The sequence below is a fragment of the Heptranchias perlo genome, chromosome 23, assembly GCF_035084215.1.
Source record: "Heptranchias perlo isolate sHepPer1 chromosome 23, sHepPer1.hap1, whole genome shotgun sequence".
NCBI classification, from domain to species: domain Eukaryota; kingdom Metazoa; phylum Chordata; class Chondrichthyes; order Hexanchiformes; family Hexanchidae; genus Heptranchias; species Heptranchias perlo.
In genome coordinates, this window is record NC_090347.1 from 35,125,424 (window position 1) to 35,153,416 (window position 27,993).

The window sequence follows — 27,993 nt, forward strand, 5'->3', positions numbered from 1 at the left end:
GGGCATTCACAGTAAAGATTTTTATTGTGCATCAGCGGCATTCCAGCACTGATATTCAAAAGTCAAGCACCCATACTCCATCACTACGGAGCAGTTAAGTACTTCTGAATGAAATGTAAGAATCTCCAATGTTGCCATTCAGAAAAGTGAAGTACCAGTGCTTAAATTATCTCTAGCAACTAAGTCGGATGGCAGAACATAAATAAACCAAAGCAAAATACTGCAGATGTTGGCAGTCTGAAATGAAAACAGAAAATGCTGGAAACACACAGCAGGTCAGCCAGCATCTGTGGAGAGAGAAACAGTGTTAACGTTTAAGGTCGAAGAAGTTAGAGATTTAACAGTTTATATACTAGTACAGAGCCAGGGGAAACATAAATAATTTAATCATAATCCTTCAGCCCACTGTTGTTATAAGGTTTCTGTTATAAAACTACCTCTGTCCTAAACCTAGCCTCACTTTTCCAAGTTACATTTCAAAGTGTACTTTGAACTATCAGTAAAATGTATTGTGCATTATGAATGACAGAATAATTGGTTCCCAAGGTCCCCACAAAATGAGTGTAAAACGCACTTTGTAAGTTTAAATGTACTGTACGGCTCTGTTGGAAATCTAAGCTTGCTCTGCTAAGCCATACAGACCAAGAGGGAATCAGGTTGGACCCTGGTCTTTGATAAGTTATTTGCTCTCAGCCAGGGCAGCAGTAGGAATGCCATAATCGGCCTCAGTGCCTCTGGGCTGAAGAGCAGAAAAATCAATCAGGGTTTATGATTCTGATCTGAATTAAGTGACCTGCTATCTGGTGAGGACAAGAGCTTAGCTATGATACTTCTTCCATGGTTGAATAGTCTGTAGCACTCACTGTCTAAGCTCATATGTGAAGAGTGGCCATTTTGGCAAAGTACAGGAGGACAACTGTACCAATGAAATTGTATCCCAGCATAACCAGTGCTTTCAAGAGAGGAGAGAAACAGTGTAACCATTTTATCCAATTACAAAAGACTGCATTAGGGTTGTCTCAACCAACCCCCGTTAATCTTGCTGCATTGTGAGGATTGTCATACTGTGTAATTAGCAGCATGGGAGGATAGAGGGCAATACGATTACGATGGGTTTACATTGTTGTAATAACCTTATTTGGTTCCAAATAGTTTCACTGGAAATCATCATTGAATCCCAAAAAAAGTCTATTGTGAGCGAGCTGGAAATCTAATTCGTCCTTTGTGTCTGCAGAACTAAAGCAAACATTTTTGTTGGGATTGTTTCATCTACTTCTAAACCCAGTGAACCACTACTGTCCTTCAGATGCTGCATGTGGAAGATCGCACAGTGCCAGTAAGCTTGTGGAAGACATTGCTGTAACCAATTCAACTATATCATTTTAGAATCTGATCACATTGGCAGTGTTTGACCAGGTTTCCCCATTAAAGGAATTATTACATGAGTCTCAATCCATTCCTAGTGGGAATAGGCCAACAGCACAAAACTGTCCCTAAATTGCCAGTCTCGCTCCGATGGGCCACAGGTTTGCTGATATGGGAAAATGTCACACTGGAATAGGGGCTGCTGTTCTGAGGTTGGGGCTTCGGCCCATTGCTAGGGCCAAGCTAGAGGGAGGTTTACTTTGCATCCAACCATATTGTACCGGGGCTGGAAATGGAAAGTATTCCATTTGGCAACACTACATCCTTCAACATGATTAACACAACATTCAAAAAATGAGAGTTTTTTAAAAATGAGGATAGTGCAATAAGGGAACTTGAGAAACTGATTTCTAAAGCTTACCTGCAATTTTCCACCGCCTTGAATGTAAAATAATAACCCACTGTTCTTTTAATTATAAAACCTGTTCATCCTTCAAGCAATATTATGAGCACATATAGGTCAGTTATATTACACACTGTGCAGTTACATGAGTTGTTTTGGCTTCGCATCAATGCAAAATGTATGAACTCAGATGTGAAACCGCTTGAGCTGCATTTACAAGCAGTGTGGCACTTCCCCGAGCAAGTAGCTTGATTTTGGCTTTGCACTGGCTATAGTACACGCCTCGATTTTAAAATTCTCATCCTTGTTTTCAAATCCCTCCATGGCTTTGCCCCATCCTATCTCTGTGACCTTCTCCAGCCCTACAACCCTCAGAGATCTCTGTGCTCCTCCAATTCTCGCCTCTTGCGCATCCACGATTTTTATCGCTGCACCAATGGCGGCCGTGCCTTCAGCTGCCAAGGCCAAGTTCTGGAATTTCCTCCCTAAACCGCTTTACCTCTCCTCCTTTTAAGATACTCCTTTAAAACCGACCTCTTTGACCAAGCTTTTACCTGTCCTAATATCTCCTTATGTGGCTCGGTGTCATATTTTGTTTGATAACGCTCCTATGAAGCGCCTTGGGGCGTTTCACTACATTAAAGAAGCTATATAAATGCAAGTTGTTGTAATATAACTGGAACGGAGTCAAATCAAACTTTTAGAAGTCCCCTAGGTTGTGCTAGATAACCACTGGAGTTTATAAACGAATCCAACTACATTGGCTTACCTTTAAGTCTACGTCTACATCTTCTATTACGATCTCAGAGCTTGTTGTCAGATTTGGGTCTCCTATAGATAGTTGCAATGGGAGATTAACAGGGGTCATGACCTGAATGTCAAAATAGCTGGAAATGCCAAAGATCTTGGAGAACTTGGTTCCTTTGGAATAACTCCCTCCAGGCACTGACCTCGAATGAAAACACTGGTATACCTTAAGTCGAGTGAGAACTGAGGTGGCGAAGACTAATGACAACATGACCAAGTGGAAGCTGAGAAATGACCCCAGATGTGAATGTGAATAGCCTAGGCAAATACTTGAACATTGTTTGCTGCAGAGCCTCCTGTCAACATCCTGTGCTCCCGAGGAACTACTCGAGATAAATGACAATACCTGGCTGTGGTTTTGGAGTGACAAGCTGTGATGATGACCTTACAAGTCTCCCAATGTACCCAGGAGGATTCTGCATCAGTTTTGCTTGCCCAACTCTTAATGTTGTAGACAAGCCACCTGACTGCACTGCACCATTGTTCTGTCTGAAGCAATACAATTGGGATCTTTGCATGAAAAATCAGAATTCAAGGCCAGCATATCTGACCAAACCTGCTGTGAGACTTATAAGGTATATAATGTGGCAACATATTGGTAGACAATAGAATTGCCAAATCTGCCGGATTATCTTGGAGTCTCACAGAAAGGAAAATGAATCTCTACTGCTAGTAAGCTGGGAGAAAAGTCACATGATCAAACATCCAGGAATATATCGAGTTGCGGGAAAGATGGGCACGGATTTGGGAGGCGACAACATGGTCAAGAATTTTGGAGAGGAATGGGAGGTTGGAGATGGGGCAGTAGTTTGCAGGGACAGAGGGGTCAACTTTTTTTGAGGAGGGGGGTGATGATGGCAGATTTGAAAGGGAAGGGGAACAATACTGAGGAGAGGAAACCATTTACAATATCAGCTAGCATAGGGTCCAGGAAAGGAACTTGGGTGGTCAGCAGTTTAGTGGGAATAGGATTGAGAGAGCAGGAAGTGGGTCTCATGGACAAGATGAGCTCAGCGAGGGAATGAGGAGATAATAGAGAAACGTGGAGAAAGATGCGAGTTTAGAGCTGGGGCAGGAGGAAATCTTTGGGGAAGGGGAGAGATGCGGCAGAGGCAGCTGAACGGATGGTCTCAATCTTTGTGACGAAGAAGTGCATGAGCTCCTCGCGCTTGTTAGAGGTGGAGGGGGAAGGGAAGTGGGGTTTAAGGAGATGGTTGGTAATGGAAGGTTGGTTATCTTTGCATTCCTGGATGATCCTGGAGTAATGAGTAGTTTTGGCAAAGGAAAGAAGTTATTAAAGGAGAAGTCTGGGGGTGGGGTGGGGGGGGAACTTTGGTTCGAAGTTACAGAAGTTCTTTTTTCTAAATATAAATTCACGGAGCTGCTCAAAAATTCTGAGCTTGAGTTTCTTTCCATGCCTGCTAAACTGCACAGTGATGACATGATGGGAGAAGCACTGTTTGGAACAGGTCCATTGTAAAAACAGGGCCATGACTTGGGACTGGAAAGCAGGGCCTGACAGTACTTGATATGGTCCAGCCTGATCTGGCAATTAAATGGCTAAACCAGTTGTGCGCCATATACGTTCAAGTCTGTGGCCTTGGACTTAAGGGAGCAAAGATGGAGGCCGTACCAGAGAGAACAACCAGGGTGGCAAAGAGTAAAGATTTTATTCATTGAAAATGGAACTGTCATTCCTATACCATTGTCTTGAAGTTGAGAGAGATTATTTGTTGTTTAATGTATTCTTTATTTTATATAAAGAAAAATAATACACATTCAGGAATCTAATTTGAGGTTTTAAAAAATTTCGGTTTTCAGCACTGCGTGGAAATCCATAAATTAAAACCTTCGCTTCAATGCCATTCCATGACTGCACCAACAGAAAGCAAACCTTTATAACTTGGAGCAGCTCTATTGAAAAATAGAGGCCACTACTTCAGACTGGCCAGGGAGCCCACTAGAATCTGCCTAGTGCCAAGAACTCTATGCACCCAATCAATACAATATGGTTTTCCAGGGTTAATTCTCAGGCCAGTCCCAAGTCATGGCCCTGTTTTTTCAATGGACCTGTTCCAAACAGTGCTTCTCTCATCATGTCATCATTGTGCGGTTTAGCAAGCATGGAAAGAAACTCAAGCTCAGAATTTTTGAGCAGCTCTGTGAATTTATATTTAGAAAAAAGAACTTCTGTAACTGAACCAAAGTTCTCCCCCACCAGACTTCTCCTTTAATAACCAAGCAGTAATAAATTGAGAATAATGGCAATGAGGGAGTGATTATAAATAAAATAATACACAAGGCAACCATGTATCTTAGTGTTATAATGACCTTATAGAAAATCAGGCTGCTGTTATAATACAGATGCCAGTTTGCAACCAGTACTCGCTTTGGGCGATGTTGGGCTGGTAACATTAAGTTACACTGCCAACTCCACATCGTTTTCTGGTCAGATCAAGCAGAGCTTCCATGCAACCGGAGAGCTCCTCTCACCAGTATCTAAATTTCAGTTACATTTTAAACAAACAGCCAGTGGGATAGTGAGCTCTCTGCAAAGTTTGAGTTGCACCAGTTACATTTATACTGCAGCTGATGTGAAGCTGAAACAAAGATGTGAGTCAATCTCTGGAAGGTGGTATCATGTTGCCTGATTAAATTTAATTTGGGTGTCTTTGTACCATACTTTTTACGTCGATGAGAAGACAAAATCACTTTGCATTGATATAAAAGTACCCTATAATTGGTCTCAGAGAGAAACTCATGCAGTTTATCTGGGTCCTGATGTATACAAGATTCTTGAAATACACAGAAAGCCTCTGTTCTGTAATATATCTTGATCTGCACACATGCACGCACACATTTATATATTTATTTGGGGAGGAGTTTTATTCTATTTTTAGTGAATTTTCTTTTAGTAGGTGATGGCTGAATCACAACATTGAACTGAAGTGCTAGTGTATCACATTTTCAACATCTTGATTGTAGGTTTTGCTTAATTTCATGTGACTGGGAACAGCGCCTCGAGATATGTATATTAATGGCCAGTAATCTAGTTGAGGGGCTTAGATAACTTGGTAAACCAAGAGAGCAAACCTAATGCAGTTATTAATCTGATCGCTGAGATTCGATTACTACCTTGAAATCGCTCCAGGATATCTGTTTTATGATCTATGCATGCTGCTGATGTTGTGTTTATCCAGTATTTGAATGTATTTAATTTTCCATTCCCCCCCCCCCCCCCCCCCCACCACCAGCGAAGGCGCTGACTGGGGGGCAACTGTATCCTAACAAGAGGTATCCCTTCAGGAGAAGAGGGACTATTTTTATGATCACAGCTTCTCCAGTACATTCCATGTTGATGTGCAATGATGTTCACACTCAAGGATTAAAGATGTAATATCCCAGGTTTGTGCTGATCTCAGGCAAGGTGATGTGGTGTTCCTCATCGCTCCAATTGTTCTCGATGTCTCCAAGCATTAGAAGAGAAACTTAGCCTGGGTTTGTGCTCCTGTCTGCTATCCACTGAACATTGTTGTAGCATCACATATGCAGGTGCTGAGTACAGGATCGAGTGAGATCCCCCAACACTCCACAGTCTGATTGGCCACTCACCCTCGCAGCCTGGACATGCGTTTGAAGAATGTCAACACTTGAGGTACCAGAGGGTTGATAGTATCCATGAAACTGTACTCCAGCATGAATCCGCACATTTAAAAGGGGCAAGATGAAGAATTACAGTTACATACGGGAAAGCTCTGTGTCCAGTCCATATTATATAAGTATTAGCTAGAGCTGCCAACCCTCCAGGATTGTCCTGGAATCTCCCAGATACTACTGTGGGCAAACCCAGAGAAACATCATAGGAGAATTTCAAAAAGTTGTGTTTTTTTTTGTCAATTTCTTAGAACACTTCAACTTATTAATTCTAAAATATTGGATATTGTTGGATTGGGTGGAGCAGTTGGAGGTGGGAGGTCATGTTATGAAATTTCCATGAATGTGTCCAACCAGAATTGACAATCCTTGTAATAGCAAAGGATCAATATCACAGCCGAGAAAATTCTTCGCGGTTTATGTCGTGGCTCTTTCTTTTTATAGTTGTTAAGTAACCTAGGAAACTAACTATTACCTGTGCCCCATCATGTTGCTGTGGAAACCATCCGTAGTTGCGATGTGTAATCTGAGTTAGTATTACCGAAGCACAGCAATATCAGTTCCTGTTTCACATAAAGAAAGCAACACACTGAATTTACTGACCCTTTTCACACTCGACCAGTTTGCACCTGCAATGGTTTTAAACAGTGATCTTGCCAAGTGTAGATAGAGGTGAGGTCAGGTTTGAGTTGTTGAAAGAGCTGAAAATACCCTATAACATCCACCCTGCTGGGAAGGCAAAGAGAAAACATGAATATAGTCACCGATTAAGCAGTTACCATGGAGACAGAGCCATGTCAACACTGGCGCATAAAGGCTCTGTGTCCACCTCTTAGCAATGTGATTTCCAGGCCTACAGATGAAGTTGCAAGCAAGGAATATAAAATAAAGACCACTACAAATGAACTGAAGTTATGAGAAAATAAGCAAGGACAGAAAAAGGAAGTTTCATGTGGGGAGAAAAAGAGAACACAATGACAGATGAAGAAGGTGGAAAATAAACACATTGATAGTGAAGCAACATGAATGCAACAAATAGCTGCTCCGATAATGCACTTCTGTACTTGACAGAGTTTGATATCTTTTCATTAGAAACAGAGGGCCCAAATCTCTGCCAGTGCAAGGGGGAGGTGGAGTGGAACTGACATCCTCCCGAAGCGAAGGTTGACAACCCTATCCTAAATTGCATGGGTGGGGTCATTAGCATGGTCAGGGCACACAGAGGTCCTTCCCAGGCTGAAGACAGGAGTGGCTGAAAAAATCTGCGGCACCAACGGCAGCCATTAATGTTTAAATTATGATGATCAATCCTCTCTGGAACAGTCCATCTTACTTCTGGCAAGGTTTGGAGCCTTTTCTGGGGCCTCACCAGGACTCATGCCTCCTCTTAGCTGGCGGAAGTTCTACTGGGGCCTTTTATGGGTGTAAAGGGCAGAATTCCCAGTGTAGCCGAGGAATGCCTCTTTCCCCCCCCGGGCGTCATGTCCAGTTGATGAAGGGGGAGGTGGGCATAGCAATGTTCTGCCCTAGTTTTGAGTCCCTCTGGGGTTCACTTCCACCCAGGTTCTGAAACAGGTCCATAATCTCTGAAGGTTCCTCCAATGGCTAAAAAGCCTAGAGTGGTCCTAGGTTTGTTCCCCAGTGCTGAGTTGGCTTCGGTCTGCTGGTGTAGCAGTTTGAGTGCTACAGTAGGCCTCAATACTCCTGAATGAGGGAGGGGAAAAATCAGCGAGGTTTCCAGTGTTGGGTTGCTGGCCAACGATTCCTACCAGATGACCAGAGAATCCGGATCAGTTCTGATGCACTCCACATCATTAAAGCCTGCCAATGTACACTTAGAAAGTTCACACATTGAAGAATGGCTATTTGGGTGAAGTAACAGAGGATTGATATCTTTCATGGAATGGACTAATCATCTTCATGAAAGGAGAAAATTGGAAAAAACTATTTCCCAACAATTATTATTGCAATACATTTCGCATGGAGTTCAAAAGTAACGGTATGACATAATCAACATGGGTTAATTCAAACCCAGATCTCCAGTTGGACGGACAATGTTCCCACTCTCGATGTTGTTCCACCACCTTCAGCCCTACCCCATGTGTACCTCTATTTTAATTGGGATGAGGGAGACTCAGAACTAAGTGAAAATTTGGTAAATGCAATGCTCACTGACGCACCCTGTGCTGGATCATAATGCCCAATTATACCACAGTGTAGGTGGGAGTAAGTCTTTTGCAGCAGTATAAATGCAAAGTATCTCTCTTTTTAAAGGACAGAGCTTTGGATCAAGCGTACCCTGAGTCAATTTATGAGCCGGTGCAGCAATAGGGGCACACCTGGGCTAGGGAGGGGAAAAATCAAATAGGCTTCTCTTTGTGATCACTAATCAGTGAAACCTTCTGGAGATGTGTGGATGTTGGGTCAGGACAGGACTATTGTCATGGATCCACCCATGGTTAAAGAGTTAAGGGGATCCTAAGTGGTCCACAAGGTCATCAGATTTCTGCCCATTGAAACAGAAAATTCCGTTTCATAAAGGTAATTAGTGATAATATATCACAATTTTGCTATTGGGGATAATGTAATACCATGACACGAAATATATGTAACATGGTTAATAGGGCAACAGATTAATACACTTAAGCTTATTCTAATACATAGAGATAAATTTGACAAAATAATGTAATCGGTTTCAAAACTAACAGAGTACGCTTTGGATCCAAAGCCTCTTTATACTGAATTTTCCCTAGAATAAAGAGTAGCAGCATATTAGAGCATTTCTCTCTATTTACCTTTCTCAATGATGAAACATGCCAGAATATTTATTTCCTTCCAGCTAGCATTTGGGAAAATAAACCTGAATTTTGTGAAAACTCAGTGGTAATGTGCAAGTTTTGAGTTTACATTAATTCAGACAAGCATCCTCACAGTAGCATTGCAGTACAAGGGAAGTATCCAGAGATAGAATGCAAATTGAAAGGACTGAGCAAGGCCAACAGGGAATGTAAACAATGAGTATACAGAACAGTGGAATGTGATACATAGCCAGGAAGACCCTGAAGATGAAAGCTTCATTCTCTGGTATGTGAATTAACTCATCAGCCAGGGTAGAAATGAAGGCAATATAATTGACCTCACTATCACAAGGCTATGGAAGGGAAAAATCAACATTCCCCATTGTTCATCTGTGGAGATCGGGAAGGACTTGAATGTGATGACCTTCAGAGTAGAATAGGCTGTTAGGTTGATGCATGAAAGATGGTAGCGTTGGCAAGGCATTGCCAGACTATGGAACTGTACCCAAGTATGAGACTGCGCCAGTTTTCTGTCCTCTCTCTTGAAGGCAAAGAGAAAGAGGCAATAATCTACAAGGGTGTTGTCAGATGTACTGTACTTACTGATACAAAACCACATAGAGGTTCCCGAGGTCTTTATTTGATAGAAATGTTCTTTGTCCAAAGACTAATTTATTGCAGATGATGTCCTACACGAACGTGGACTTGTTTTATCACAGAAACTTCTGTAGGTCTAGTTAGACAAACAAGAGTGAGGCAAAACTTTAAAACATCTGACTTCCATGTCGATCAAAGTGTACTATTTTTCTTCAGTACTCTTTTTCCATAATCTCTGATTGTCTTGAGCTGATCCCTTGTGCCAGTTTTGTATGAAATAATTTACACTTAACACACTTCTCTTTGTATACTGATGTTCTTTTTCTTTTTATTATAGAAACAACCTGGGAGAGACCAACTAGTGCTCCAGGGACCCCAAAGAGTCCGATATCACAGATGAATTCCTTGCCTACAGGTAACTAGGCTTTAACTGACTATTAACTTAAAATATTCTTCAGAAATGACCTTGAATTTTCTTTCACTTAATGCATTCCACATTTTCACACTTTGTAAAAAAAAACACAATGGAGCACTCTTAAAGAAAATCAGAAAATACTGAAGAGACACAGGTCACTTTAATACCATCACGTTAGTTTGATCCAGGCTGAAATTCTCAGTACCTTCCTTCAGTTCAAAGATTGAAAGTCTTCAAAGAACATCCCCCAGGCTCCACAAAGATATCCCCCAATGATAAACCCACCACATGACTACGTATTAATCCATACAGATTGGATTGTCGCTGAGTTACCTGACTTCAGCTGGAACAATCTATATACTGAGGAACTGGTCCTAAGCAGCTCTACACTACCACTTGAGGCAGGGAAACTAGCCTGATCGCAACATTAGAGACTTATCAATGCTGAGCTGACTTGCTAGATTGGGGATCACTAGTTTGAAGGGGGAAAGTCATACTGCCCGGCGTCAGCTTTAACATACATCTAATGTCATCATAGAGCAGAGTGGGAACTGATGTATCTCTCTGAAGGTGAAAAAATGTCATTAGTTTTCCCATATATGATCACGGTTCAAGTTTTCAATTTATTTTTCCACATTAGTCTATCAATATCTGAAGGTAATATATTTCGGTGTTTTTTTTTACAAGATGCTAAACCTTATATTAAAATAACTAAGATGTGGAGATGCCGGTGATGGACTGGGGTTGACAATTGTAAACAATTTTACAACACCAAGTTATAGTCCAACAATTTTATTTGAAAATCACCAGGCTTTCGGAGGCTTCCTCCTTCCTCGGGTGAATGTGGAAATTTCCACATTCACCTGAGGAAGGAGGAAGCCTCCGAAAGCTTGTGATTTTCAAATAAAATTGTTGGACTATAACTTGGTGTTGTAAAATTGTTTAAAATAACTAAAGAATTGATTCCTTAATCCAGATTGTTACACCTCACCACCCTGCCCATGACTGCAGGTCAGTTGGAGTAATCACTATAATGAGCTCATTGTCTCTGTATCACGTGCTGCCTGAGAAGCATGGCCAGGCTGCAGATTCCCAGCAACACACAGCTTACAGACTGCTCTGTTTTACCGCTCTGCTTCTTTAAATTTATTATGGAGATGTTTTTGGTTTCATTTCAAACTTGGTGTTTATTTACAATTGAAGTCTTCCAGTTTAGTTTCTGCTCTCCAACTTCCCCAGTGGCTGCTAAGTCATATAGGTAATTGCTCAGATGGCTTTGTAATTGGAGTCAATATGCACTCCAGCAATTCACCTTGCTGTTTGCTCAGCTCATCTAAGGTTAAAATTGGGGTTGCCACCTAGTAACTTGAGGCGTTTAGTACAGAGACACTTGAGTTTTTAGGTAAATTTTAGTTCCCTGTTTTCTGAGTTTTGCAATTTGAAGTCCCCTGGAAGAGATTTGAAACTCATGATTCCCCAACCAACTCTCCAATCTTCTGGCCCAGCTCCTGCCCGATTCTGCACCACAGAAATGTATCAAGTCAACAAATAGCAAATTGCTTCGTCAAAAATCGGTAATTCACTTCTTTTCTCTCTTCCCCTTGTATTCTTTACGCATCTCAATTCAAGATGCCTTTGGGAGGGGATTCACTGAAAGTGTTGAAGACTTGCTTCTCATGGCATTTTGTTTCTGTAACACCGAGCACGATACCTCTTGTTTGTCAATTCTATTTCCATTTAATGTGTTTTTTTAAATAACATGTCTCATGAGTTTCCAAGAGCTCATTTAAACATTCAAACTTCTCCAACTCAATTAGAATAATTTCAATATCATGGTGGATTAAAATTCCAAATAATGTGACCTAAAGATCAAGTGCAAAGTGCATTTGGTCATCAGAAGATTCCTGAACTGAAATCATTTTAAGCCTGCTATTCCTTAGGTGGTTTCAATAACTTCAGCTGTTGCTGTACATATAAATCACCAATAAAATTCATCCATTTGTAATGGCTAGTTTGCCATCTTCAGTACTTTTAAAAAAAAAAGATCTGATATCGTAAAAAAGAGTTTTATTTTCTAATCAGAGATGAAGCTAGATTTCAAACTTTAACCAAGTCATCAATATAAAAGTGTCTCAAAGGTAACTTGCAAGATAACTACACCGCTGGCGCCTGCCAGCCCTCCCTTCCGCCCCCCCGCTGGCGCCTGCCAGCCCTCCCTTCCGCCCCCCCCGCTGGCGCCTGCCAGCCCTCCCTTCCGCCTGACTCTAGCAGTTACTGCCAGCCTAAGTATGTGTCCTTTTCCTTCTCTAAGAAGAGCTGCACTGCTAGTTTCTTTCTCGAGCAAAATTGGGTAGCTCAGTTTCCCACACATTCAGCTGTGGATTACTACATGGCGAGAGCGAACTTAACGCACCCAAAAAAAAATCTTTTAAAAATGGGAGACTAAGAAACCTCAGCTCAAAAGTCTGGGTTAACTTTTTGAGTTGCAGTGTTGAGTTGTATGCAAGATTTTATACAGTTTTACACAGCGAACATCTGTTCCAGTAACACATTACACACCCCCCCCCCCCCCCCCCAAAATAAAAAGGAACAACTGGATTTAACTAGATACATCGAAACATCTGGGGCGACAAGCTGCTGCTTTCAGCATGCCGCCTCCGACCTATGGAACCGCACTCAGCATCTTCAAGAAAGAAGGAGAAAATTATAGAGAATAAAATAATAAAACAGCCCTAAAAGTGCTAATTAAGGCAGATGACTCATTCTAAACAAATCTTAAGTCTTCAGCCCAAATACATTGGGGCCTGATTGCAGAGTGGTTGTAGATGATTTATTGAATGTTCATTTTCCTCTCGAAAAACTGATGATATCTAATTTTATGACTTGAAGAATAGATTTCTGAGAATTTAAAAGCTTATACATGGAACAAAAGTGTTAGCCCAACAAAATAGCACTTCTGCATTCTGTCATTTATGACTAACATGAGGATTCAGGCTATAGTACATAGTCGAAGACTAATTTAAATTTGCAATGGAAATACAACAGCTGAGCATTTACATATCAGAATTTTTCTAGCGTAAAGTATACTCTTTTGATTCAATTTCAAATTCAATTTTATTGCTGGTAAATCCCATATAAAAGATCGAGAGTAAGTTAAAGTCAGATGTTGATTCTGCTTGTGTCGTTATGACTCACTTGCATTGTGCACAACTGATTAGTTCTTTCCAGTAGGGATTTGTTGGTTGGCTTGTGGGCTTGAATCTGTGTGATATCCCATAATGGACTGATGCAAGGTGGCTGAAGTCATAACTGGGATTATCAGCCATGCCTTTTGTAGCAAAGCACAAATTTATCGTTTTTAAGCAAATGATATTTCCTTTCAATTACTGCACATATGTCGACCAGACGCACAGCTTCCTCCACCTCCAACAGAACGTCCAAGTCTGTCGTGGGTTATGCCGCCTCCAGAAGTGTCCATGGAAACCATCCCTTCTGTTGGGTTTTGGAGCCACTGGCACCAACTTGTTTACTTTACCATGCTACAGCAGAAAAGCACACTAATGTAAATGCTGTATTAGGAGGAAGCACTTTGATGAGCAATATCTCAGACCAAGTGAACTTGAAAATGATGGATTAGCACAAAAAAATTGCAAAAAGGTACTTATTGTTGGATTGCATTGAAGACCAGGCCAGTGACTTTTTTATAATGTGGCTGCTTGTGTTTGTATCACAGTGAACGGCTTTCACTCGTCAGGGAGTCTGTCACACCATTCGGAGACCTCGCACGTGGCTTTGAGAAAGACCAGCAGTGATCCACAGGTATGTTCTTCACCCTCCACCCCAGCTTTGGCACAAGTGTGTCATAATCCTGAAGAGTGGAACTTCCAGCCCTGAGCTAATAGCAGAGATTAACTCTTAACGCCTGTGTGTCCAAACTGCAGCCCATCAGCTATTTCTGGCCCTCAAACCGTGGCAAGTTTGTCCACAAATCCCAGGCAACCAAGTTGTAGACTTGTGCTTCTATTTCCTACTCACTGCTTTGTTCTGTTTGAATTTGTATACTTAGATGTTTAGTGAGGTCTTGTCATACTTCATTGTTGGATAAATCCTAAATCAGAACACTCAGATCTGTTAGTACCTGCTTGCTTCAGATATATGCAAACCAATGGGAACATTGATGTGGCCCAGTATACACTTTATGTGGCAAACAATTTGTCTTAGAAATTCTTTCACTTGAAAGAATTGTGCTCCATGTCTGGAATCACTCAATTTTTACATTGAAGAGCGCTGATGATGTAGAAACTACAGTGACTATGATTTGACTTTTCTTCCTGTGAATACGGAAATGATTACATTGACATTTGGGGAGTGGGGTTGCCAACCCTCTTGGATTGACCGGGAGTCTCCTGGAATGGGGCATGGCTCTCCCAAGCACTGCTGCTAGCAACCCGGGAGAAATTTGTGCTTTAATTTTCCCGCCATAGTATCGGCCCTGCCGTTCCATGTCATCAGCAGGTTGCCAGGAGTCTGGGGGAGGAGCGGTAAGAGAGAGAGAGAGACGGAGCAGGGAGAGGTGTAGGGCTAGGAGGCAGGGTATTGGGGTTCGGGCAGGAGAAGGTGATAGCGGACTGGGAAAGATGGGGTCGGGTGGATAGAGGGATACTGGGGAATGGGTGGACATGGGGCCCAACATTTCCTGCAAAGCCAGGAACAGCAGCAGCAACGTGGTGAGTGGGAGCAACACCACGAGGAGCAGCCAGTAAAGGGATGAGTGAAACCTGGGGACTTTACTGTGGGGAAATAGTGAAAGATTGTTTCCATTGGTGTGTGAATGGGGAACAAGGGGACAGAGACCAAGGATTCTCACTGGATGAACCAAGAGGGAATCAGGTGGCTATTAAAAAGAAATGGGATAACTATTTGAAAGGGAGAGATATAAAAGGATCTGGAGGGAATGGGGTTACAGGAGAGAGCGCAGCACAGGCATCGGGAGGCTGAATGACCTCCTCCTGTGCTGTAATTTATATCATTTTATGAAAACACTCCTTCACTGAGTCCGAGCCTAGGGAGTGATTCAGAAATGTTGGTGCTGAGCTGAGTTCAGGATGATGTGGCCTGCGAGAAGTGCCCCCCAAACACTCAACCCACTGCCCTTTATGCAATCTCTCTGTTTGGGTCAGGTCCATCTGTGCCGGCCGGTTTTGACGTGTGAAGTTCAAGTACAGATTGGCACTGACTGAGGCTCCCGGTTCAGAGTTATTACCTTCACGCAGTACCCGAGTCCAAACCAGAGTCCAAGGAGATTGGGAGAGAGATGGGCTCTGTTAAAAGTGGCATTGACTGTGGAGCATGACCGCTCCTTGTGCAATGCAGGAACATTTTTATTTCAAAATATACTTTATTTCATAGAATTTAAAGGTACACACCGTTCAATGTAAATATCACAATTTAAACTAATACATTACAGATTATACACAAAGCGATCTCATTACTACAATTCAAACACAGTATTTCTTATGACTCATGGTGTACAATGCAAGGTGGGGTGGCCTTACACACTGACCTTTACCCATAGAGCCTTTGCGTTGGTCGCACCTCGTTCAGTGTGTCCCATAGCACGTACTCCTGGACATTGGAGTGTGCCAGTCGGCAACACTCTGTTGTGGACCGCTCCTTCAGCTGGAAGACCAGCAGTTTTTGGGCGGACCAAAGGGCCTCCTTCACCGAGTTGATGGTCTTCCAGCTGCAGGTGATATTAGTCTCGGTGTGCCCCCCGGGGAACAGTGTGTAGAGCACAGCGTCCTGTGTTACCGAATTGTTGGGGATGAACCGGGACAGATACCAACACATCTCTCTCCACACCCTCTGCGCGTAGGGGCAGTCCACCAGGAGGTGGACGACGGTCTCCTCCCTGCTGCAGCCTCGAGGGCGGCTCACGGTGACGCTGAGGTTCCGTGCGTGTTGGAAGGACCGCACTGAGGGGGGCCTTTCTCACCACTGTCCAGGCTACATCCTGGTGCCTGTTGGTCAGTTCCAGCGATGAGACGTTCTGCCAAATGGCATTGACCGTCTGGTCGGGGAAGAAACTGATTGAGTCCACCCTCTCTGTTCCTTGCAGGACTCATCGAACATTTCGTGTCGACCACTGTCTGACTGCCTTAAGAACATAAGAAATAGGAGCAGGAGTAGGCCATATGGCCCTTGAACCTGCTCCACTATTCCATAAGATCGACAAACTCAAGTCCATTTTCCCGTCCGATCCACATATCCCTTGATTGTCCTGGAGTCCAAAAATCTATCCATCTCAGCCTTGAATATTTTCAATGACTGAGCATTCACAGCCCTCTGGGGTAGAGAATTCCAAAGATTCACAACCCTCTGAGTGAAGAAATTCCTCCTTGTCTCAGTCTTGAATGACCGACCCCTTATCCGGCGACTATGCCCCCTAGTTCTAGACTCTAGCCAGGGGAAACCATCTCTCAGCATCTACCCTGTCAATCCGCCTCATAACCTTATATGTTTCAATGAGATCACCTCTCATTCTTCTAAACTCCAGAGAGTGTAGGCCCATTCTACTCAATAGAGAGTGCCTTGTGTTTGAAGGGATTCCTCCTCAGGAACCTTTCCACCTGGGACAGGTGAGGGAGGACGGTCCAGCTGGATGGGACATCCTGCGCCTGCTCGGCCAGCGTGGCCAGACCCAGCCTTCTCAGTGTTAGACAGGTAGAAACTCAGCACGTAGTGGCACTTGGTGTTTGCATACTGGGGCTGTACAGATATCTTGAGGCAGCCACTCACAAAGTTGGCCATCAGGATTAGAGCGGCATTGGGGACGCTCTTTTCCCCCTCCCCTTTGTCTGGGGGATTGTACATGGTGGCCCTACGGACGTGTTCTACCTTGGACTTCCAGACAAAGTGCAAGATAGCTCGGGTGACTGTGATGGCGGAGTTGTGGGGATTGGACCAGACCTAGAGCAACACCGCGAGTACCTCACACCTTATCACCAGGTTCCTGACTGTTATGAAGAGAGATTGCCCCACCCACATACCGAGCTTCTGTTCGGCCTTGGTGATCCACTCCTCCCAGTTCTTTGTGCAGCCCAGGCCCCCCCCCCCCCCCCCAACCCCCACCGAACCAGATCCTCAGCATCTTCAGGTAGTCGGACCTGACGGTGAAGGGGACAAGGGACCGGGCCTCCCAACTGCCAAAGAACATGGCCTTGCTCTTATTTCGGTTCACTTTGGCCCCCAAAACCAGCTCGAAACGGTCACAGAAGCCCATCGGTCTGTGGACCACCTGCTGATTGGAGCAGAAGACGGTGATGTCGTCCATGTAAGGGAGGCCTTAAACAGAGAGCATCCGCTGCCTGGGATCGTCACCCCCCGATACCCGAGTCCTTCCTGATGCGGCAAAAGGCTCGATACAACATACGAATAGGACCATGGAGAGAGAACAGTCCTGCCTGACTCCAGATCTGATGGGAAAGCTCTCTTACTCCCACCCATTGATTAGGACTCTGCGACAGATGTCCGCATAGAGCAGTCAGATCCAACCGCGGATTCCCTTCCCAAAATCCATTTTGGAGAGCATGTCCATCATGTACGCATGCAGGAACATTCTGGCTGTAGTTACAGGGTGAATATCAGCAGGTTATAGGAATACTACTTCACAGGTAGGAAGGATATCAGAGCGTTACACCTATTACTACCAGTTACATTTGGACTATCAGTGTATTATTGTATTACTGTTGGTACCCCTGGCTCTGTACTTGCTCAAATACTTCAACTCTTTCAACATCTTCCAGTTCTGACGAAAGATCTTCGACCAGAAACGTTAACTCTGTTTCTTTCTCCACCGATGCTGCCTCACTTGCTGAGCTTCTCCAGCATTTTCTGCTTTTATTTCAGATTTCCAGCATCCGCAGTATTTTGCTTTCGTATTACTGTTAGTTAAGAGGGGAATCTGAGTGTTACTAATATAACTATTAGTTATCGATGCCATTCCAGTGAGCTACCATTAGTTACTGATGGAATCAAAGTTCCTCTGAACTTTGGTTTCCCCTCTTCTCCTGCTCGCTGGGGGCCTCCTGGTTCTCGGAACTTCAAGCACAATAGCTGTTGGTGCAAAACCACGAGCGAAGATGCTCAACTACAGGGTACCCAACCTTTTATTCACAGACGTCTTGTGGTCAGATATCACGTGATCAAACCTCCAGGAATACCTCCAGCCAGAGTTAGCAACCCCAATGGGCAATGATCCTGTCTCTAGAAGTGCCCATGGAAACCATGTTTTCTAGTGGGTCTTGGACCTTCTGGAAACAGCAGTGCCACTTATTTCCTTTACTGCTGTGCCAGCGATGTTAGACTGCAGTTGGTAACAGCACGATTATGTATCTAGCAACAGTATATCACTGTGCAATTGACCTTTCACTATGGAAATGTCCTATTATTGTGCTAATGACTTATTACTGTGCAAATGACATGAAGTCTGCACTTTTAACAGCGCCCCAGATCTAAATTTCAATGGGCCCTGAAGCCTGCCGCCAGAGGTAGTGCAAGAACATTCATGTTGGGCCTCTTAATGGATATGCATCGGGACTGGTGGCCACACTACAAGGAAGAGCGAGCAAAGTGCTACTTATGTGCTCTTCCTGTGCCTCAACACGAACATAAAACCGACATTGGGCCCATAACAAAACAGCAGTTTTCATCAAGTCCCATGTAGTTTTTCACTTGAGGCAAACACTTAAGAAGCAGAATAATGACCCCCCTTTTTGCCTATTCACATGCTAATCTGTTAAATGGGCCCATTGAGCGGGATGCTTATCATCCCTTAATTTATAAACTGCTCGAGATGAGTCAGTGATTTTCTTTTCAAAGGGTATCGTCCTCTTTGAAAAGAATTTAAGGCAGGAAAGAACCGCAAATGACATTGCCATGTTTTTGTTGTAACGTGAATGATGTCATTAAATCACGTTTGTAAACTGAAGGGAAAGGCTGTTCCATTATTTAAAATACAAAATAAGGACTTTCTTTCCTCCTACCACCCCCCACCTCCCCAGGCGAAACATGGTGACCTATTCTGGGTATAGTTCCACCAGCACTGACACCCTCCAGTGCCTCACCAATGTAGCAGTTCTTCCTCCATGAACCTAAACAGTGAGTGGTGTTAGGTAACACAGAAATGTCCATTCCTGTCCTCACCCATCGTCCAGGCACACACACTTTCTAAGAGCATCACTGTGTAGCAGAGATTAGTCACACTGTTTTTAAAAAAAAAAGGTTCATCTGCTTTAGCTCATAGAATCATACAGCACAGCACAGAAGGAGGCCATTTGGCCTATCGTGCCTATGCTGGCTCTTTGAAGGAGCTATCCAATTAGTCCCGTTCCCCTGCTCTTTCCGCATAGTCCTGCAATTTTTTCCCCCTTCAAGTATTTATCCAATTCCCTTTTGAAAGTTACTATTGAATCTGCTTCCACCACCCTTTCAGGCAGCTCAGTCCAGATCATAACAACTCGCTGCATAAAAAAATGTCACCTCATCTCGGCTCTGGTTCTTCTGTCAATTACCTTAAATCTGTATCCTTTTGATATCGACCCTCCTACCAGTGGAAACCGTTTCTCCCTATTTATTCTATCAAAACCCCTCATAGTTTTGAACACCTCGATTAAATTTCCCCTTAACCATCTCTGCTCGGAAAACAATCCCAGCTTCTCTAGTCTCTCCACAAAACTGAGTTTGCAGCCTTTCCCATTTTATCTAATCATAAAGCTCACTCTTGACATTTTCCCAGTGTCGACAAGCCTCTGTTTTATGCTCGAATGTTTTTTTATTTGTTCTTGGGATGTGGGGGTCGTTGGCAAGGCCAGCATTTATAGCCCATCCCTAATTGCCCTTGAGAAGGTGGTGGTGAGCCACCTTCTTGAATCGCTGCAGTCCGTGTGGTGACGGTTCTCCCACAGTGCTGTTAGGAAGGGAGTTCTAGGATTTTGACCCAGCAACAATGAAGGAACGGCGATATATTTCCAAGTCGGGATGGTGTGTGACTTGGAGGGGAACGTGCGGGTGGTGTTGTTCCCACGTACCTGCTGCTCTTGTCCTTCTAGGTGATAAAGGTCCTGGGGTGGGAGGTGCTGTTGAAGAAGCCTTGGTGAGTTGCTGCAGTGCATCCTGTGGATGGTACACACTGCAGCCACAGTGCGCCGGTGGTGAAGGGAGTGAATGTTTCGGGTGGTGGATGGGGTGCTAATCAAGCGGGCTGCTTTGTCCTGGTTGGTGCCGAGCTTCTTGAGTGTTGTTGGAGCTGCACTCATCCAGGCAAGTGGAGAGTATTCCATCACACTCCTGACTTGTGCCTTGGAGATGGTGGAAAGGCTTTGGGGAGTCAGGTGGTGAGTCACTTGCCACAGAATACCCAGCCTCTGACCTGCTCTTGTAGCCACAGTATTTATGTGGCTGGTCCAGTTAAGTTTCTAGTCAATGGTGACCCCCAGGATGTTGATGGTGGGGGATTAGGCGATGGTAATGCCATTGAATGCCAAGGGAAGGTGGTTAGACTCTCTCTTGTTGGAGATGGTCACTGCCTGGCATTTGTCTGGCGTGAATGTTACTTGCCACTTATGAGCCCAAGCCTGGATGTTGTCCAGGTCTTGCTGCATGCAGGCATGGACTGCTTCATTATCTGAGAGGTTGCGAATGGAACTGAACAATTTCTACCATCTTCCTTTGTGCTAGGTATGACTCCAGCCACTGGAGAGTTTTCCCCCTTAATCCTATTGCCTTCAATTTTACTAGGACTCCTTGGTGCCACACTCGGTCAAATGCTGCCTTGATGTCGAGGGCAGTCACTCTCACCTCACCTCTGGAATTCAGCTCTTTTTGTCCATGTTCGGACCAAGGCTGTAATGAGGTCTGGAGCCGAGTGGTCTTGGCGGAATCCAAACTGAGCATCGGTGAGCAGGTTATTGGTGAGCAAGTGCCACTTGGAAGGTGTCAACGACAGTGCTATCATCATTTTGCTGATGATTGAGAGTAGACTGATGGGACGGTATTTGGCCAGATTGGATTTGTCCTGCTTTTTGTGTTCCGGACATACCTGGGCAATTTTCCACATTTTCGTGCAGATGCCAGTGTTGTAGTTGTACTGGAACAGTTTGGCTGGAGGCGTGGCTAGTTCTGGAGCACAAGACTTCACCACTACAGCTGGGATGTTGTCAGGGCCCATAGCCTTTGTTGTATCCAATGCATTCAGCCGTTTCTTGATATCACGTGGCGTGAATCGAACTGGCTGAAGACTGGCTTCTGTGATGGTGGGAATATTGGGAGGAGGCCGAAATGGATCATCCACTCGGCGCTTCTGGCTGAAGGTGGTTGCAAACGCATCAGCCTTGTCTTTTGCACTCACGTGCTGGACTCCGCCATCATTGAGGATGGGGATGTTCACAGAGCCGCCTCCTCCCGTTAGTTGTTTAATTGTCCACCACCATTCACGACTGGATGTGGCAGGACTGCAGAGCTTTGATGTGATCCGTTGGTTGTGGAATCGCTTAGTTCTGTCTATAACATGTTGCTTCCGCTATTTAGCATGCATGTAGTCCTGTGTTGTAGCTTCACCAGGTTGGCACCTCATTTTTAGGTACACCTGGTGCTGTTCTTGGCATGCTCTTCTACACTCCTCATTGAACCAGGGTTGATGCCCTGGCTTGTTGGTAATGGTAGAGTGAGGAATATGCCAAGCCATGAGGTTTCAGATTGTGCTGGAATTCAATTCTGCTGCTGCTGATGGCCCACTGCACCTCATGGATGCCCAGTTTTGAGCTGCTAGATCTGTTCTGAACGTTGGAGTAGAATTTGCTTTTATTCTGGATATAATGTAAGTGAACACTCTTAACAACCATTTTAGTTTTGCTGGAATGATTTCTGCACTTCCACATTTACATACAATCCTCGGAGGTGACAACAGCCACTTACACTTATGATATGCCTCCGTATAGCAAAATATCTGCAGGAACTTAACCAGTCACATTGGCATTTACGATCCACATGAGCAAATAGTCCTAATCACATTTACTCATCCTGTTCCCATATCTCTTTATCCCCTTTTCCTTCATCCAGCTATTCAAACTAATCTCGAATGCTGTCATAGTTTTTGCCTCAACTATTAGCCCTGGAAGTGAATTTTACAGCCTCAACTCTGTGTAAGGAAGTTTATCTTGTCCACTGTTTTAAACCTCTTACATGCAATCTTGGATCTCTCGCCCATCATTCTAAACCCCTTTACTACTGGAAATAGCCTGATAACACTCATGTCTAGCCTCACAGTTGAAAACTGACCTTGTGGGTGAGGTAATGCACTTGTGTATTTTGGTTACTGGAACTGTAGCCCAACATAAGTGGTCACATTTAGGGGAAGACAAAAAAATGGTGGGGGCAGATGTGATCCATGTGCTGCTGTCACTGTTATTTTTAAGGGTTAAAAATAATAAAAGAATGCTAACCCGTGGAGCTCAGAGCACAGGTTCAGCATCCACATCGATATGTGTGGGATTCATGTCTGGTGTACTGCGTTTGCCCACGACCTGTTCTCCAAACTCAGCGAGCAGCCAATTATTTGAGAGTAGCATTAGCTTGACTAATCCACTAATTATTTTGATTGGGGGGGGAGGGGTGGTGGATCAGTTAACTTCCATTAACATCGGTTGTGATGGGGGTGGAAGCATTGTGTTTGACTGTATATAACGCAAAGCTGTAACGTTCTGAACAGTGTGGATTTGGTGGGGAAGGAGTTAATGAGAAGAAGTGAGGCATTGTTAAAGGGCGCACATTGAGAAGGTGGTGGTGGGGGGGGTGGGGGGAGGCTGGAAGTTGATGTGTATCGAGTCTCTGGTTGATTTCCCACTTCCCACCGGCATTCATGCACTAATTCGCTCGCCTTACTATGGCCGCCTCGGGTGGTCAGTGAAAGCTCCAGACGCCCTCGTTTGTTTCACCAACCAGAACAGTCGAGTTTCAGTCACTGTCACCAGCCTGGCGGGGTTACTTGGGGGAAAGCTGGGGCAGAGCTGGCTTGGAGTGAGCTGAAGTAACAAGAGTTCAGCCCTGACTTTCATTTCCCCCCCCTTGACCAGGATGACTACTGACGCATCCTTCTCTTTCCCTCAGAGTCCAGGAATTGGGTCACCCACCCGAAGACAGAGTAAAGACAGCATCATTACGGTGAGTACATTGCTCTTGGGGCACAGGGAAAAGCTCACCCAAAAAAAAAGCAAGGCTTGTTACAAAAATATTCTCAGCAGTTTGTTGTTGCTATGGTGATGGAGCTGAAATGAGTGGGACGAGCAGAGCCTCAGAATTATTTACAAGTGTCGAAAGGAATTGATTCCATTTCCAATTCTATCAAGAGACAAATATTTTATTTCAGAAATCATTTTTCTCCAATCTCTGAATAATATAATTATAGTGAAGTATTGTACATTGAAACCAGAGGAAGTATGTGCATCTAGAGAGATAGGGTTGATCCAGTGTAACACAGTCTGTGAACTGTGGGGCACAAAATCCTGCAGCTAGCAGCTGTGCTCAATTCTATTTGTAGTGCATTAACCATATGTTTTCCAAGCTGTCTTGGAATTTTGTTTTTAGAAGTTTCGTGCCCGTGTTTGCTCCCATGTGGGTACGTTTTGCCCCTGGTACATAGACGCACTCAAGTGGATCACTGGAAAGTTGGGAGTAACGCAAGTTGGCCGCTCTGACCTATGAACCCAATTCTCCGATCCACGCTCCGGTTATGTGAGGCTCCACGTCTGGAGCCTCCTCTAGGGGATTTTGAGGAGCTACGGATTGGTACTGTCTTGATTTTTCCACAAAATGGTTCGCTACCTTTCTCTAGGAACCCACATGAACAGCTAGTGCTCTCCACTGTCAAGGTATTTTATTAGGCTGGTGCCAGCTCCTGATTTTTCAACTTAAACACTGTTGCAGTGAGAAAAGCAAAAAGAAAAAAAGCGACTTGCATTTATATAGCGTGTTTCATGACCTCAGGATGTCCCAAAGCGCATTATAGCCAATTAAGTTATTTTTTGAAGCGTAGGCACTGTTGTAATGTAGGAAACGAGGTAGCCAATTTGCATACAGCAAGGTCCCATAAACAGCAATGTGATAATGATGTTGGTTGAGGGATAAATGTTGACCAGGACATCGGGGATAACTCCCCTCCTCTTCTGTGAAATAATGCCATGGGATTTTTTACGTCTGTGCCTTGGTTTAACATTCTCATCCAAAAGACAGCACCTCTGACAGTGCAGCACTCCCTCAGTATTGCACTGAGGTGTTGGCCTAGATTATGTGCAAAAGAAAACCACTAGCACCACACTGTACTATACTGCAAGGGAGTCCAACCTTTTGTCTTTATCAGCTGCATGGCTGTGTACCATCGAGTTTAAATCTATCTTCCCGTTAAGTTGCATATATTTCAAGTTGATAACACTAAAGGATCTTGGTGTTCTGATTAGGGCTTATCCATAAATGAGGAAACAGCACTAAGAACAACCCTTTCCAAACCTCCAGGCCCACAAAATTCAAACAGGACAAATCAATGGGCTGGCAATTGCGCCGAGCGACGAACGGACATCACTTGCCGCTCATAAGTAAGTAACTCGCCCACAATTTTTTCGTGGGCTTCTGGGCACCAAGTTGCATTAATTAAGACCTGCAAGAAGTGCAGCAATCTTTCCTGGGCTTCCCTGAGCTGAGAGGAGGAAAGGAGCTATGTGTCCCCTCCACCAATCAGCTTGAAGCGAGCCACGCTGTGAGAACCAGGAAGTAAAGCTCATTCACAAACCGTGCAGACTAAGATTCAGGAAGTGTCAGATAATATTAGGAAATTCAGATAAAGTGAAATAAAGACATGGCAAGAGTAAAAGACTGAGATAAAAGAGACAAAGAAAAAGTTTTTAAAAAATTAAAATTTTTAAATTTGAAACAGTTTTTAAAAAAAAGTCCAGAAACTATTAAAATCGGGAGTAATGAGACTCCGTATTTTTAAAAGTTAATTTTCAATGCCAGAGAGGTTGTTTGGCAGACATTATTACTTAGCCAGCCGCTAAAAGTTAGTTTACACCTGATTAAACTCAACGTATCTTTTTTCTGGCCAGATTAGTTAGTTTCCAGCTGGGGAGGAGAGCAAGTTCGCGCTGGTCTTTTGATTCCTGCCTGCGGTAGCTCTTTAATGCGAAGCTGTCAGATCAGCAGGGAATCAGGAAGAGCAAGTTCCAGATTTCCATGTTTGACTGTGCATGTGCGGTCGCCGGAATTTGCTCTTCAATTTGCCCATTAATAACGGTGAGCGCTGTTTGGCTCATGGTTACTTTACGAGCAATTTCCGGCCCAATGAGTAAGGAATGAGAGTGCAAATTGTGCTGAGTTGACTGGGTTTCAGGCCCCTGATTGGACGCCCCTGCTAGATTGAATTCCACAAATACTCCCAAACATACTTCATTCATAGATGTCTTCGAGAACAAAAAAAAAGGACAACCAGTAAGCTTTCCTATGCGTTTCCAAATCAGAAGATAAGTGCCATATCGTATTCGAGTGAAACTGCTGTTTTAAATGCTGCACTGCATAGGTCTGCTATGGCTATAGTTAAGTAAGAGCTCACTGCACTGCTCCAATTACTGACCTGATTGATTTCCATAGAACATTCCCATCAGTCACATGTTATCTACACAAGTGTCTTCAGCAAATGTTACACAGTATTGATTCCCACTTAACAGCATAATAATGTTGTCACTATATGCAGCCGATTATGTGCTCAAGACTCTGCAGTGTGGCTTGAACCAGGAAAGATTTACTAGGATGCTACTGGGACTTGATGGTTTGACTTATAGGGAGAGGTTGGATAGACTGAGACTTTTTTCCCTGGAGAGTAGGAGGTTGAGGGGTGATCTTATACAAGTCTATAAAATAATGAGGGGCATAGATAAGGTAGATCGTCAAAATCTTTTCCCAAAGGTAGGGGAGTCTATAACGAGGGGGCATAGATTTAAGGTGAGAGGGGAGAGATACAAAAGGGTCCAGAGGGGCAATTTTTTCACTCAAAGGGTGGTGAGTGTCTGGAACGAGCTGCCAGAGGCAGTAGTAGAGGCCGGTACAATTTTGTCTTTTAAAAAGCATTTGGACAGTTACATGGGTAAGATGGGTATAGAGGGATATGGGCCAAGTGCAGGCAATTGGGACGAGCTTAGTGGTATAAACTGGGCGACATGGACATGTTGGGCCGAAGGGCCTGTTTCCATGTTGTAAGATTCTATGATTCTAAAGAAAGGAGGGGAGGCAAGAAAACTGGAAATGTAACTTGGGAACTTCCTGCTCTATATGATTCAGCTACTTACTGCTTTAAACAGCTGAGCTATTGGGGAAATGCAATTTTTACTGAACAGTCTGAGTAGTATATTACTATGGGGGCTGCATATAGTGATACCACTATTCCTGGCCAAGATGGAGATGATTGGGTAATTCCCCCATCAATCACGCCTGGAGACTGCACTACTGTAAGTGACTGGGTTTGATTTTACGCATGAGTTCTGTTTGTTGCTGCAGTTCTTAGAGACTCTTTTTTTAAAATAGGCTCTGTAAATAGACTGTGTTTGCCGAGTAAATAAACTTTGTTTGCTGTAATTCCTGTCGGCCATAAGTCCCGTCCTACCTCCAACTCATTGGCTGACGGAAGGCTGACACTTCAGTGCACTATTGAGGGAGTGCTGCACTGACGAAGGTGCTGTCTTTCGGATGAGATGTTAAACCGAAGCCCTGTCTGCAATAGATCCCATGGCACAATTCAAAGAAGAGCACAGGAGTTCTCCTCGGTGACCTGGCCAATATTTATCCCTCAACCAACACCCAAAACAGAAGAACTGATCGTTTATCTCAGTGCTGTTTGTGGGACCTGGCTGTGTACAAATTGGCTGCCATGTGTTCTACATTACAACAGTGATTGCACTTCAAAGGTACTTAATTGGCTGTGAAGTGCGATGGGATATTTTGAGATTACCAAAGGTGCTATAACAAATGCAAGTTGTATTTTTGGAGGTGTTTATTCCTTATTGAATATGGGTGACGGGCTCTGGGCAGTTGGTCATCGGGCATTCTCTAGCCCCTTGCCCGAGTGGAACATTCGGCTCGTGTGAGCCTCAACAATGAGTGTCGGCCGGATATTCGACTCCAGAGGGCATCTCAGCCGAGTCAGATCTTATTCTCACCACAATATCCACACGCATGTACTTCTAGCAGAAGGAGTTGGATCGCATTCAGGAGAGGCACTCCAGTCAATCTTGTTTTTCTTCCTTGCTAGCCTAATGGTATTGAGGGTAATTATACTGCTGTCACAGCTGAAATCAGCTGACTCAGTATGGAGCTGACACCTTCCTGATTTGCACTGCTCAGTTACTCACTGCCGTAACCAGCTTAGTCTTCAGGGAAGGTAAAGATTGGCAGCCTTTTATATTAAAAAAAACAATACTTATTCCTTATAAACGTCACACTGTCAGGAAGGGTTAATTCATGTGAATCTAATGATCAGAACATAACTTGTCACTGGCAGTTTGGTTGAGGGAGGCGGGGGGGGGCTCTGTCAATCCACATTTTTTGGCAGTGTATTGCATCGTGTGTCCAGTAGTCCAGTTTGGCAATGAAAGAAGATGGCATCTATATTCTCCGGCCTAGTGGTGTGGGCGTGTCTCTGGCAGCGAGCCTTTAGCTTCGGAAAAACTCTGAAAGGACCCAAACATTCATCCCCAATAATGGTTATATTGTAATTATAGAGCAGTCAATTTTACCACAATACATGATGAATAATAGATGGCTGGCAGTAAGTTAAAAGGCAGTCATTCAATCAAGCAGTTCTATTGATGCCATAAATCTCAAGAGCACAGCTTGAGCAGAGCTATGAGATTGAATTG

The 27,993-nt window shown here is 43.9% G+C and overlaps 1 protein-coding gene across 3 annotated transcripts in view; it reads left to right on the top strand.

Moving 5' to 3' along the window:
- The window catches only part of gas7b (growth arrest-specific 7b), a 367,980-nt gene that overhangs the window by 243,851 nt on the left and 96,136 nt on the right, over positions 1-27,993 (top strand). For all 3 annotated transcript variants that reach the window (XM_068004339.1, XM_068004338.1, XM_068004340.1), the window contains exons 3-5: positions 9,962-10,039; positions 13,773-13,858; positions 23,204-23,257. In XM_068004339.1, the coding sequence (XP_067860440.1) occupies positions 9,962-10,039; positions 13,773-13,858; positions 23,204-23,257 (218 nt within the window). The remainder of the gene's footprint in view (positions 1-9,961; positions 10,040-13,772; positions 13,859-23,203; positions 23,258-27,993) is intronic.